At 36.6% G+C, this 14,989-nt stretch overlaps 1 protein-coding gene and 1 long non-coding RNA gene across 7 annotated transcripts in view; both read left to right on the top strand.

The window, feature by feature from the left end:
* Positions 1-14,989, top strand: part of THADA (THADA armadillo repeat containing) — a 362,400-nt gene that overhangs the window by 91,371 nt on the left and 256,040 nt on the right. For all 6 annotated transcript variants that reach the window (XM_032239429.1, XM_032239424.1, XM_032239426.1 and 3 more), the window contains one exon: positions 7,057-7,148. In XM_032239429.1, the coding sequence (XP_032095320.1) occupies positions 7,057-7,148 (92 nt within the window). The remainder of the gene's footprint in view (positions 1-7,056; positions 7,149-14,989) is intronic.
* On the top strand, positions 275-3,209 carry LOC116524241. The gene is made up of 2 exons (XR_004257234.1): positions 275-1,757; positions 1,789-3,209. It is a non-coding gene; the product is annotated as an uncharacterized LOC116524241 (long non-coding RNA).

Here is a 14,989-nt window from a genome sequence, read left to right as displayed (position 1 = left end):
GTACACACAGACAGAAAACTTTGTGTAAACCAGTTTTGATTACCTAACTATTCTGGTTTTTTGTTTTGTTTTGTTTTTGTGACAGAGTCTCACTCTGTTGTCCAGGCTGGAGTGCAGTGGTGCAATCTCAGCTCACTGCAACATCTTTCTCCAAGGTTCAAGTGATACTTCTGCCTCAGCCTCCCAAGCAGCTGGGATTACAGGTGCCCGCAACCACATCCGGCTAATTTTTGTATTTTTAGTAGAGACAGGGTTTCACCATGTTGGCCAGGCTGGTCTTTAACTCCTGACCTCAAGTGATCCATCTGCCTTCGCCTCCCAAAGTGCTGGGATTACAGGTGTGAGCCACTGTGTCCAGCCTCTTCTGTATCTTAAACAAGTCTACATGAAAACTTTTCATGCAAGAATAGAAAGAAAAAGTTATACACTCAGTGAATAGATGAGAAAAACTTTGGTAACAGTTGCCAGTTTGCAGTCGAATTCCAAGTTCTTATCAACCGTATTTTTTAGCGCTTGATGGAGAAGGAGGTCAGGAGCAGGAAATGTTTCATTTGTGAGAAGGATAGATTTTACCTGGAATTACAGTCACACATTACTTAATGACAGGAATTCATTCTGAGAAATCTGTCGCTAGGGGGTTTTATTGTTGGGTGAACATCATAGCGTATACTTGCACAAACCTAGATGTGTATCCACACCTAGGCTGTATGATACAGCCTATTATTTCTAGGCTGCAAACCTGTACAGCATGCTACCATACAGAGTATGCTGCCATGCTGAGTATGTAGGCAGTTGTAACACAGTGATAATTTTTGTGTATCTAAACATAGAAAAAGTACAGTAAAAATACGATGGTATAATCGTATGGGACTATCATTAAGTATGTGGTCCATTGTTGACCACAGCATCATTTTGTGACTCATTACAGCTATTATTTCTCCATTTTTAACTTTACTACTACTCACTCTTTCCTGTCTTCGCTCTCCTTTTTTCTTGTCAATGGCAATAGCTGCAGTTACTTTTGCACCAACCTACTGTTTTCCATCCATCCTTCCAAAAAGGGACATGTTTTTATTGCCATTACTACTATGAATTTTTCAAAATACATTAGCCCTGCTAATGACCTTTTGTATTACTCACATTAAGATTGCTAGCAGTGATTCATACTTGAATTTATTGTTCAGTGAATTAGGAGTCGATGATGCAGTTTGTTAGTCACAACCTCTTTCTCAGTTCTTTGTCTACTTTAGCTTCTTCCTTGTTAGCTTTATTTATAATGGATGGCAACAGAAAATATGGATGAAATACTGAAACATAAAAAGCAACATCTGAAAAAGATATCCTTGAGCCATTTATACCACACATAGAAACCTAGGAGGCACTCTCCTGTCTTACGTAGGAAGTAGGCTTTCATGCTAGTTATTTTGCTCTACATTTTCAATAACTATTTTAAATGTTCTTCTGTATAACTTATACAGTTATACAACAGAGTATATATTTTTCAACATACAAAAGTCTATTACAGTAGTCCCCTCCTCAAGTTTGAGGAGGATCCATTCCAAGACCCCCAGGGGATGCCTGAAACCATCGTTAGTACTAAACCCTATAGCTTATGTTTTTTCCTATACATACATACTTGTGATAAAGTTTAATTTATAAATTAGATATTATAAGAGATAACAATTATAACAATAGACCATAATAAAATTTAAGTGAATATGATCTCTCTCAAAATACCTTATCGTACCATAACACAGGTAACTGAAACCACAGAAAGCAAAACTGCAGATGAGGGAGGACCATTGTAATGTAATATGCCATGCGATTAGACTAAAGAACAAAAACCATGTGATTGTTTATGCAGATACAGAAGAGGCATTTGACAAAATCTAGTGCTATTTCATGTAAAAGCAAAATTAAGAATTGAAGGGAAATTTCTCAACCTGATGAAGGGTATCAATAGAAAATCCATAGCTAACAATATACTTGATGATTAAAGGCTGAAAGCTTTCCCTCTAAAATCAGGAACAAGACAAGGAAATCCATACTTGCCACTCCTATTCAGCATTGTATTGGAGGTTCTAGCTAGGCTAACTAGAAAAGAATAAAAAATAAAAGTTACCCAGTTTGTAAAAGAAGATGCAAAACTATCTCTCTTTTTTGGTAATGTGATTTAAATATAGAAAATCCTAGGGAGTCCACACAAATGAAATTAAAGCTAATAGACAAGTTCAGCAAGGTTTCAGGGCACAAGGTCATCATACAAAAATTAATTGTACACTAGCAATGAAAAATCTAAAAATGAAATTAAGAAAACAGTTCAATTTGTAATAGCATCAAAAACAATAAAATACAGAGGAATAAATTTAGCAAAGGAAGTACAAGAGTTCACTGAAAATTATAAAACATTTTCTGAAGAAATTATAGACCTAAATAAATGGAAAGATGGCCTGTGTTCATCACTGGCAGACTTAATGTTATTAAGTTGACATATTCCCCAAATTAATCTATAGATTCGCCCAACCTCTGTTAAATCCTTTCTGGCTTTTCCTTTTTCAGATCTCAAAATACATATGGAAATGCAAGAGACTCTTAATAGCCAAAACAATCTTGAAAAAGAACAAAGTTGGACGCCCCACAGGTCCCAGTTTCAAAACTTACTGCAAAGAAACAGTAAATAAGATATTGTGGCATTGACATAAGGATAGGCACATAAATCAGCAAATTAGGATTGATTGTACGGAAATAAATCCCCACATTTGATAATCAAAGTTGCCAAGACAATTCAATGCGAAAAGAGTAGCCTTCAACAAATGGTACGGGGACAACTGTATATCCACATGCAAAAGAATGAATTTGATCCCCATCTCATACCATATTCAGATAACTCAATGTATTAAAAACCTAAATGTAAAAGCTAAAACTATAAAACTTCTAGAAGAGGACATAGGTAAAATTTTGTACCTTGGATTAGATAACATTTAGTTAGATATGACACTTAAAGTACAAGCAACGAGTGAAAACAATTAATAGACTTGATCAAAATTAAAAATTTTGATCTAGCTGGGCATAGTGGTGTGCACCTGTAGTCCCAGCTACTCAGAAGGCTGAGGCTGGAGGATTGCTTGAGCCCAGGAGTTCAAGGCTGCAGTGAGCTGTGATCACACTGCTATACTCCATCTTGGGTTACAGTACAAGAGGCTTTCTCTAAAAAAGTTTATATATATATATATATATATTTTTTTTTTTAAATAAAAATTAACCAGCATCAAGGAAAAAAATGTTTTTCAAAGGACACCATCAAGAAAGTATAGACAGCCCACAGAATGGGAGAAAATATTTGCAAATTATATATCTGATGAGTGGAGTGCCCAGAATATATAAAGAACTCTTAGAACTCAATAATAAAAGACAACCCAATTTTAAAACAAAGAATATATATATCTCTCCAAATAAAGATAGGCAGATGGCCAATAAGCACAGAAAAACATGCTTAACATCGTTAGTCATTAGGGAAATGCTACAGTGAGATACCATTCCATGCCCACTAAAATAAAATGTACAGACAATAACTAGTATTGGGGAAAATGTGGAGAAATTGGAGAACTGGTGAAATTAGAACCCTTATACATTGCTAGTGAGACTATGACATGGTGTTACCACTTTGGTGGTTCTTTTAAAGGTTAAACATAGAGTCACTGTATGACCAAGCAATACCACTTCTAGGTATATAGCCATGAGAAATGAAAATATGTTCACACAAAAACTTGTACATGAATATTCTTAGCAAAATTATTCATAATATTCCAAATTGGAAATAGCCCAACTATTCATCAAATGAAGAACAGATTTTTAAAATACGGTATATATACACAATGTGATATTATTCAGCCATAAAAAAGGAGTAACATATATGCTACAACATGGGGGAACCTTGAGAACATTATGCTAAGTGAAAGAAGCAAAACATAAAAGGCCACATATTGCATGACCCCATGAATATGAAGTACCCAGAAAAGGCAAGTTTATAGAGACAGAAAGTAGATTCTGCTTTCCTACCACAGGAGAATAGGGAGTGAGGACCAGCGGATCCAGAGTTTCATTTTGAGATAGTGGAAATATCGTGAAATCTAGTTAGTGGCGATAGCTTCACATTTTGTGAATATAGTAAAAACCTTTTAAATGAATGGCATCCTTTTAAATAGGAAATTTTATGATATGTGAGTTATACCTCAATTAAAAAATAATTTAAAAATTATTTTTAAAACCAAAAAAACATTCAACTCCTTTTAGAGGTTGGTATGGCATGAACTCATTATTCTGAAAATGGTGAATATGTGGAAATAATTCTTTACTAACTGATGAACAGGGAAACCAAATAGCAGATGGAGGAAAAGCTTTTTTTTTTTTTTTTTTTTTTTTTTCTGAGGATGTAAATGATTAATGCAGGAGGCCTATAGAATATCGTGATTTTGCTACACCTAATGAAAAACATAATGATCATCATTGATTCCTAATGAGGGCACTTTATAAGAGATGTCTTTGTTCCTTTGGGCTGCTATAACAAAATGCCACAAATTTATTTCTCACAATTTAGAGGCTAGGAAGTCCAAGATCGGGATGCTGGCACATGTAGTGTCTGATGAAGGCCTACTTTCTGGTTCATAGATGGCACCTTTTTGCTGTGTCCTCACATGGTGGAAGAGGTGAGGCAACTCACTAGGGCCATTTTTATAAGGGCACTAATCCCATTCGTGAGAGCTCTACCCCCTGACTTAATCATTTCCCAAGGGCCTCCACCACCTAATGCTTTGGAGGTTAGAATTTCAACAGATGAATTTTGGGGAACACAAATATTGAGACCGTATCAGGGTGGATCAGGCAGATAGTTTTGGAACCCTCTGGTCCATCTTAATATTACTAAAAAAGACATTATGTGCCTCCTGCGGGCAGCCTATTGAGTCAAAGGAGTTTTGTTTCTGAGGATACCCATTCACATTGTAAAATAGTCCTCTACAGTGTTGTTTAAGGTGTGCATTTCTCAACATCTCTAGGCACTCCTGGTTTAATTTTATTGCATCTGGCAGCCTTTGCCAGAAAGTAATGTCTTGGGGCAAGATGGAGTCTGTGTTTCTGTTTTCCTTTTCTTTTTGTGTTTTTGTGTTGATTTTTGAGAGGAGTGAAGGTTTCAGATGTCTTTACCAAGTCATCTTAGACCTAAAGCCTTTGGAAACTACTTCACTAGATGAGGTAAGAGATAATTCAGACCTAAATGAGGGCAGAGATTATATTGATGAAGTAACATCATGGATTGATTTGTTGTTTGGGGATTAAATTAGGGCACGTAGTGGGACCTCCATGACTGTTTGTTGGCTATTGAATGAACATAAGTGATCTGTCCAGTTTTGGGGTTTTATTGCGGTTTTGATATGGATTACGCTAGTCTATCTGTAGAGTTCACTTCTAGGGTTACCATGCATGACTTGAGTCACTTCTGGGCTTCTAGAAGACAGGTTACAAACTGGTGGCCAGTAGGACAAATTAGCCCGTCACTGTTTTATTTGGCTTTCACGGTGTTTTTTTTTTTTTTTTCCTTTAATTTCCTGCCAGCATTTCAAAATAGATTTCACATAAAAACCAGGGTTTCTGACTTCTCTTGAAAAAGCAGAAGATCTGGCAAAACTGGGCTTATATTTTCTCATGGCAGCAACTCAGCTGACACTGACCACAGTAGACAAATCCTCTGCTGCCTCTGTCCTCATTGTTCCCGTGGGCATTTGAGCTTGTGGCTCTAAGGGCAGCGCTTTCAGGAAGCTGTTTTCTAAACCTTATGTTGTTGCTTTTAGTGATATTTCTACTTATATTGCTGTTTAACACACCATATGGTTATGGCACGTACTGAATTAGAGCATAAGGTCTGTAATACCAGTAAGTATGTGTTTTCTGTTTCTGGATCTTATCCATGATGCTGGTATAGGGCCTTCCACACTGTAGCAAAGTGAGCACATAGACTTCTCTACACTGATTTGACAGAGTAATTGAGGAACCCTGCAAGGCCAAAACAGTCAAGACCCTTTTAGGATCTTTCAAAGAATCTGGACACATTGGTTTGGAAAAAATATGGAAAAGATTATTATCATCTTGGAGAAATAATTTATGTTTATTCACGATAATTCCTACCTCTTATCTTTACTAATAAGTTATCAGATAATTTCAATGTTGAAATTACTTGATAAGTTACTTGCATTGTGAAGCTGATAAGCAACGTTTTGGATGTTAACTATTTTCTTGGCCATATTAATTACCTGGATTCTTTGAAGCTAGGATTTTTGGGTTTTGTTTTTATGTTTTTAGAGACACGTTCTCACTCTGTTGCCCAGGCTTGGGCACAGTGGCAGAATCATAGCTTACTGCAGGCTCAAACTCCTGGGCTTAAGCAATCCTCCAGCCTCAGCCTCTTGACTACCTGGGATTACAGGAATGTGCCATGGCACCTGGCTAATTTATTTAATTTTTTTTTTTTTAAACTGATGGAGGGGTCTCGCTATATTGTCCAGGCTGGTCTCAAACTTCTTGCTCAAGCAATCCTTTGACTTTAGCCTCCCAAGTAGCTGGGATTATAGGTGTCCGCCACTGTACCTGGTTCTTTGAAGTTAGGTTTTATAAGTATTTTCTCATAGGTAAATGATTTCAGAAAATAAGTGGAAAGAGCTGAGATTTTACTGAGATATTCATTGTTAGGAAGAATATGGAAAAATGAATTTTTAAAAAGAAGTGTTATTTGGTGCTTTAAGTGCAGAGATATAATGAAAACCATTGATGGTAATGTTAGAAATATAGGAAAAGGACGTGCTGTGTGGATGTGATTTGGTTGTAGAGCTCAATTTAAGTCATTGAATTGATTAAAGTATTTTTTAAAATTATTTTTTGAACTCAAACCTATTTTTTTTAGTAGCCAGTTAGATAATGATTTTGAATCATCTAGTTTGAGCATTGTAAATGTCGGTTTCATGCCATGAATATTTAACTCTTACTGTATTTTCATTTGTACATTAGGTGCGAAATTCATCCACACTTCTCTTTAGTGCCTTGATCACAAGAATTTTTGGAGTTAAAAGGGGAAAGGATGAACATTCCAAAACAAATAGGTAAGCTCCATCTAAGGCTAACTTTACTTTTTTAAAAAATACAATGTTGTCCTGGCCAAAAACAACTTTTGAAATTGTGCCTGCTGTTATAGATTCATCTAGAGCATAAAACTATAAAAATACTATAATGAATTAACCTACGCTCCCAAGTTCTAAACTCTTGGGCAAAAATATCAACTGTTTAATAAGTGTACCTTTCAAAGCAACACAAATTTAGCAGGGTAACAAGGGGTGAAATGTACAGCTTGGTTCTCCCTGCAAAAGCTAGTTTTTTAAAAAAATTTGCATCTTAAGTATTCCTGAAATGTCCTAACTTTACTTGTAGATGTTATCCTAGCTTGCATAATATCTTTAGTTTTATAAGTGGAAGTTTAAATGTTTATGATCCTCTCATTAGAACATGTCTGTGATTACCTTTGCATTAAACTCTGGTACTAAGAGGAGTACCTATACATGTTAACCACAAGAAATAAACAGTGCTTTTTACTTTTGGTCTTTAGTTTTATGTTTACTCTCTAATTTGTTTTTGTCTTAACAAAACAACTTTTTTGTTATGCTTGGAAAGAAACCTGTGGAACCATTTTGATTTTGGGTAGTTTTTAGATAAAAATGCACAAGAATTGTTTGTTTTTGAAGAAGAGAAGCTTTGAATGGTTATTCTTTAGCATGTAAGAGGATTTAATGGTCATCTAATTGGCTCGAAATTATTAACACTAGGTGTCACTGTTGCTGCATGTTTAATTACTTCCTTCACTTTATTTAAGATCTGGTTTGGCCCAGTGGTCTTTCTCTTGAGGATCTAGTTATATTCAAAGCCCTATTTCCTTCCTACCTTAAAAAGTCATCATGCTTCAAAATTTAAGTTTTAAGCTGTTATTTATTAAAATGTATGTTTGTGTGATGGAACTAAATCTTAGGAATTAAAAAAATATGAAATCATTTTGTGATGTGCTAGTGGTAACTCCAATGAAGCCCACTGTGGTAGTTTTGAATTATCATTTAAATTGCTTCTTGTCACCCTATAACCTTTGCCAGATATTTGAAAGGAAGGTAACTGGCTGTAAGTATAAATCCCTTGAGTATGTTCAGGCAATACCTGAGAACTTTTTAATTATTATTTTTTTTAACTGAGTAGTATTTTTTAAATAAATAAACATTACTCTTTTGGAAGGATGATTATAATTCTTATTTTTTAGCCTATTCTTAACGAAATTCTTCCTGTCACTAACTGGAAGTCACTAATACTTGTTTTTCCTTAGTTTTGTCTGTTTTTGTTAATAATTCTCCAGTGTGCTACAGTTTAAAACAGTTGGGTCATGTTATAAGGCCTTGTTAAACACTAGTATAAACAAGATGTTAAGTCATCAAACAAGTAAAATTAATGTTTAAAACTGAACTTGAAGAAAAATAGTTTTTGGTTTTTTTTTTTTTTTTTTTTGAGATGGAGTTTCGCTCTTGTTACCCAGGCTGGAGTGCAATGGCGCGATCTCGGCTCACTGCAACCTCCGCCTCCTGGGTTCAAGCAATTCTCCTGCTTCAGCCTCCCAAGTAGCTGGGACTACAGGCGCGCACCACCATGCCCAGCTAATTTTTGTATTTTTAGTAGAGATGGGGTTTCACCATATTGACCAGGATGGTCTCGACCTCTTGACTTCGTGATCCACCCGCCTCAGCCTCCCAAAGTGCTGGGATTATAGGTGTGAGCCACCGTGCCCAGCCTAGTTTTTGGTTTTTATGAAGTGATTCTTGAGTGAGTGTGTGTGTGTGTGTGTATATATGTAAATTTTAACGTGTGGGAGAAAAATGATCAGTTTTATTTCATTTAATTTATATCCGAGGGTAGAAGAATATGGCAGTGATACCATACAATTTTAATTTTCTGCCAAAGTCACAATGGTAGAAACTTCCATTATAAATTTATCACCTTTGATTAGGAAAGGTTACAAAATATAAAAGGGTCCTGTAAAAAAGGAAATAGAAATGAGACATTTAAGTTTTTAAATGTGAAGAACATTTTTGGTGAGAGCTTTTAATTTGAGTAATCCGAAGTTCGGTATGGACCATTAGGCATACAAGGCTTCTGTTCTCTGTTTAACCCATGAAGATATATTTCTTGGCAGCTCGCATTAGGTTTGCTCTGCAAAACTTTTAGTGTCTTAAATTTGCAGTTGCTTGTGATGGTTCTTTTAGTTGTAGTTTGTTTAATTATGTCACTTTTTGTTGAAATGTTTATATGCCTGTTCCTTACAATATTAACTTCCTGAGGGAAGGACCTTTTTCATCTGTTCTATGTATGTAATGGGCACTGAAGAATGCTAGTAATAGTGATGTCTTGATTGGTTACTTACCCATTGGATAACTAACCTCAGCTGGTGACACACCTCACAAGTCAGTTGTTTCCTTTCACAACCACAGATTGTCCTGCTCATAATCTTGGAAATGTGTATTCTTGGTTAGAGGGAACTGGACATGAAAAGAACATCTGCTTTTTCCATCTAATGGGGAAAAAGGTCTAACTTGAAGTAAACAAACCTGGTTTGTAGGCATTTTGCTGCCATTGGAGATTACCTTAATAGGCTCCCTTATCCGCTTTGCACTTCAGTTTCTCCATCTATATACCAGGAATAATAAGATCTGTGCTGTGTAATCCTAGGGCTGTTGTGAGGATAAAGCAAACTATTAGAAGTTTATTTTCTTTAAAATGTTGGAAGTCCTAGAGATACAGTTTGGTTTTTCTTTCTGTTACCACTTCTGTGATTATACTCATGTGATTGTCTTGCTCTTAAGACTGTGTTTTTTCAGGACAAGGTCAGTATCTTAACCATTTTTGGTACCTAGTGCCTAGCATAGTCTCTGGCATACTGGAGGCATATAGGAATAATTGCTTAATGAATAAGGAAATTTTGTTACTAGAGGAGAAATAAGAAATCTGGTTTCTACTCCTGCCTATGTTACCATATAGCCACTATAACCAACTGAGACAAGATAGCCAGCCTCTCTGGGCTTTGGTTTTCTTCTCTGTAAAGTAAGAGGTTTGGAATATCCCTGAGGTCATTTCCCTCTTTAAAGTAGGCCGGGCGCGGTGGCTCAAGCCTGTAATCCCAGCACTTTGGGAGGCCGAGGCGGGTGGATCACGAGGTCAAGAGATCGAGACTATCCTGGTCAACATGGCGAAACCCCGTCTCTATTAAAAATACAAAAAATTAGCTGGGCATGGTGGCGCGTGCCTGTAATCCCAGCTACTCAGGAGGCTGAGGCTGGAGAATTGCCTGAACCCAGGAGGCGGAGGTTGCGGTGAGCTGAGATCGCGCCATTGCACTCCAGCCTGGGTAACAAGAGCGAAACTCCGTCTCAAAAAAAAAAACCAAAACTAAAGTAAGGCTTTACATAGTGTTACTGGAATTGTAAATTTGGTAAAATGATGTATTCCCAGTGCCATAGAACAGTACCTGCCACATAGTAGAGACAAGAAGTTCCTGTTTCATATATAAAGAAAAGAGCAGAGAGTCTGCCTCTCTGTTAAATGTGTAGAGTGTACCTGTAATGACTGAATTTTTATACCCATTAGTCTTATTTTAGATATGGTTTTTTGATTTTAAAGAATAACAAGTTTTAAAGTTTTAAAGAATAACACAAGTTTTACTTGTGCTTTTAAAATAACGTTAATACATTTTAATTTTTTAAATGTTTTTTTCTGTTTATTGCTGCCTGACTGACTTGGTCAGAGAATGAAGAACTGATTCTATGTGAAATCAGAACCAGCAGAGCTCTGCAACCTGTGGAGTATGCTGTGCTTTCTAAAATGTTCTCCTTTTCCCTGTGAGTGGGCTCACCTTCATAGCTCCTCATTCCTTGCAGGATGGGAGCCAAACTAATATGGCGTTTAGCTCTAGGTCTTTCCCTTTAGCACCTGTGTGTATGAACTTTCAGCTGTGAGTCCCAGCTAATGACACATGTCAATATGTAGCAATCAGAAAAGGTTTATTTTTGACTTCTTGGAGTGTCTCCTTTTCCAAAGCTTCATACAGGTGCTTAATGTACAGTGTCGTCTAGCTTTTGCACTCTCTCTCCACTTTAAATCAACCAGTGAGCCAATGATAACTTGAAAGCACTTATCATGAAGTTAGTATTAACATAATAGGGGAGTACATGAGGAATATAAAACTTGGATCTTACTCTAGGAGTTTACGGTTCAGTTAGGGAGACAAAAAATTGTTACGTGAGTCAGATACCAATAGGAGACACCATGTAAGAATCACCTGTACAATGTGATGTGAGTAATGAACACATTAGAAGTTTATTAATGGGAGAATTGAATGGAGTATTTGTTGAGGGAAAGTAGTATTTCTTACAAAGCCTTGGAAAATGAATAGATTTGGGGTACATGGAAACAGGTAGATTGAAAGAGTAATAAAAAAATAGTAGTCTTGTTTACTGTGTTAAGTACAGTCTGTATTCTAGCTTATTAAAGAGAGCTCATAGACAAATTAATAGCTTATAATGGTTTAGTGCAATTTAAGAAGAAAATGGGTTTCTAAATGCATGGCAAGATCCAAGTAAAATTGTTTCCAGTGATTGTGTTGGGAGATGTTAAATTGTGTTTATTTTATTTTCCATGGTATAAGTGACAGAGAATTATTTTAGTTATTTTTCTTAACATTTTAGTGCTGTAGGTCTGGAAGGATCCTTCAAGGGGCATCCAATCCAGACCAGCATCCTGCTTATAGAGAGATTTTGAAGCAATTTCCAGACAGACTGGCTTCTCTCCTGTTCTTCATGTTTTCTAGGAAAAGAGATTCCACAAGTTTCTGTGGTTACCCACTCTATTGTTGGAGAAAGAATTGAATTCTCAAAACTAAAATTGAAAGCTGCAGGGCAATTGGGTTTTCATATTTTGGAGAATGTAATTATTAGAATTCAGAATAGCTTATTTGCTTTGAACTACATAGTAGCTTGTAGTAAGCCCTATTTGGCCAAGTTGAAAATCAGAATTTTCTTTTGTCTGTGGCCAGGGTTATTTATCCCGGGCTGGAATGCAATGGTGCAGTCTTGGCTCACTGCAACCTCTGCCTCCCAGGTTCATGTGATTCTTCTGCCTCAGCCTCCCGAGTAGCTGGGATTACAGGTGCACACTACCACACCAGACTAATTTTTTGTATTTTTTTTTCAGTAGAGATGGGGTTTCACTATATTGGCCAGACTAGCCTCAAACTCCTGACCTTGTGATCCGCCTGCCTCGGCCTCCCAAAGTGCTGGGATTACAGGCGTGAGCACCCAGGGTAATATTAACATCCTCAAACCCAAAGAGTTCTCATTCTTCCACTAAACAAGCATTTATTATATTTTTACTCTGGGCCAGGCCCTCTGCTAGTTACTGGGATCCAATGATAAATCAGAAATACTCACTGCCCTAAGGGGACTCCTGGTCTGATGAAAAATATGGTAATTATCTGTGGTGCTGGAGTCCCTGTTCAGTTGTCTAGAAGGAAAGGAGAAGTCGTGAAGGAAGGTAACATTTCTTTAGTGCGTGGGCCATGTCAGATCCTTTATACATGTCTAACTTAGCCAGGATCGCAGCTTTACTTGGTAGGTAGTGTCATCCTCATTTCACAGAAGAGGAACCTAAGGCTGGTGAGATTTAGCTACCTGCCTGTGGCCATACAGCCAGAAAATGGCAGAACTAGAACACAAAGAGAGTTCCATCTGCAGAGCACATGATGTTACACACCAAACGTGGATTCCCTTAAGAGCAGGGAGTCACCTTTTTGGAGTTGGCTTTAGATTTTATTTTGTCAGACTCTGTGGGAAATTAGCCACTTCACCTAGAGTCTGAATGTTGACCAAAATCTGACATCTCCCACATGGTAGGTTGATTTTAGGAGGAAAAGTAGGAGCAGACTGGAGGATAATTTGGTTTGAGTTGACTTTAAGATTCTTTCTCTGGATGGTGAAAGACAGGATTGTATACTTTTTGGTCCGTGAATGTTATTTGCTTCAGTGAGCCCTGCAATATTCTCATATAGACAGAGTGAGAGAATAGCAAGGCACAAGGCTTCTAATGTCAACCAGGACTGTTGTAAAACCAAGAAAGTAGAAATCTTAGTTTTCTGGTTAGAAAGTAGAGAATGAACTAAATTACCCCAATAAGGATATCGCTGTTGCTAGCAGGAAGTTGTTTTTTTTTTTTTAACATTTATCCCTATAAAATTCTTATATTTGATAATAGTTTGGTGCTATTGATAGAGGATTTTGAGGCTTATGACAGTTCTTGCTTATGATAAGATTTCTGCAGAGTTAACCTTTTTTAGAGTCTGTGCTTATATCTTTCATTGATATCTTTAATTAAATTGATACTAATAACCATTATTATTTGTTTTTATCTTTGAGAGGACCTAGGAAGTCATTCAGTCTTATTCTTGTTTTGGAGATCTTAAAATTGAGGTGCAGAAAAGTTAAGCAGTTTTTGCAAGGTCACAGAGATAGTGCTGGTGATATAATTTAATGGTTATTTTTAGTTCACAATAATCTCAACTAGAACATTTTAAAAAATCAGTCCATTGTTTAGATATGAAGTTTCTGTTAGCCACAATAATACTAGTTTGGATTCAGATTATTCTGATTTAAAATAGGAAGCTTATTTTCTCAAAGAGTCACTTTAATTATCAAAGGATTGTAAATATTAATTATTTGAAAGTAAGTTAGGAGCTCCAGTGTTTTGGTATAGTCTGGAGTGTCATTCGTGCATTTTCCAGAGTTGTTTGTAGAATGAACATTCATTCTGGTTCTTTAGGCAGAGTAGATAAATGAGTATTTATGGAGCCTGTGAGGTAAAGTACAAGTTTTGTGTAATCCTGGTTGAGATGTTCTTAAAGTCAGAATTAAGTCTATACCGACACTGGCCTACTGGAGAGTTTCATGTTACAAGTTTTTGTTCATTCCTAGGTTCATAGATTACAGGTAAGAAAACCACAAATAAAGTTTTTAACTGAAAAGAAGTTCTTAAAAAGAAATGTTTTCATGAACTTGAAGTGGGAATTAGTCATTGTGTTCTTAAATATTGACTCTTGCGTGGACCAAGTAATCTTTATTTCTAAGTACTGCTTCAGGCCATTGCCTTCTTTAATAACTAAGGCATTGTTGCTTTAGTTTGAGCATGTTCTATGGAATTTTGGCAATGCATGCATCCTCTTTCTGCATCTTAGTAAAAGCATGAGTAAATATTTTTTCTTAGCTTTGGTATTTTTGTAGCTTACATTTTATATGAGCCAGACTAATATAATGTAATACCAGGATTACATAATTCAAGACGTCAGGATTGCTTCCAGGACTATGAGATAAAGTCTTCATTTATCAGGGGGTTTACAAGCAGTATTTCTTGCTCATTCAGTACCTGTAGAGAAATACTGCAGAGCTATTTTCCAAATGAGAAAAAGGAGTCAAAGAAGTTAAAGGCAGAGTTCTTTAGAACTTGGATAATATTTCTTTATTCAGAACTTGGTCCTTGTAGCTATTGATTTTAGTAATATACAGTTTGGAAATTTCAGGAATTTCCAACTATTGTTGTTATACATTGAACTTTTTTGTTTTGTTTTTTTTTTTTTTTTTGAGATGGAGTTTCGCTCTTGTTACCCAGGCTGGAGTGCAATGGCGCAATCTCGGCTCACCACAACCTCCACCTCCTGGGTTCAGGCAATTCTCCTGCCTCAGCCTCCTGAGTAGCTGGGATTACAGGCACGCGCCACCATGCCCGGCTAATTTTTGTATTTTTAGTAGAGACGGGGTTTCACCGTGTTGACCAGGATGGTCTTGATCTCTTGACCTAGTGATCCACCCGCCTCGGC

This window comes from Sapajus apella, unplaced genomic scaffold, assembly GCF_009761245.1.
Source record: "Sapajus apella isolate SASKATOON/1434 unplaced genomic scaffold, GSC_monkey_1.0 scaffold44, whole genome shotgun sequence".
Lineage (NCBI taxonomy): Eukaryota > Metazoa > Chordata > Mammalia > Primates > Cebidae > Sapajus > Sapajus apella.
The sequence above is the reverse complement of the archived record's forward strand: the minus strand, read 5'-3'. Positions and strand labels throughout refer to the sequence as shown.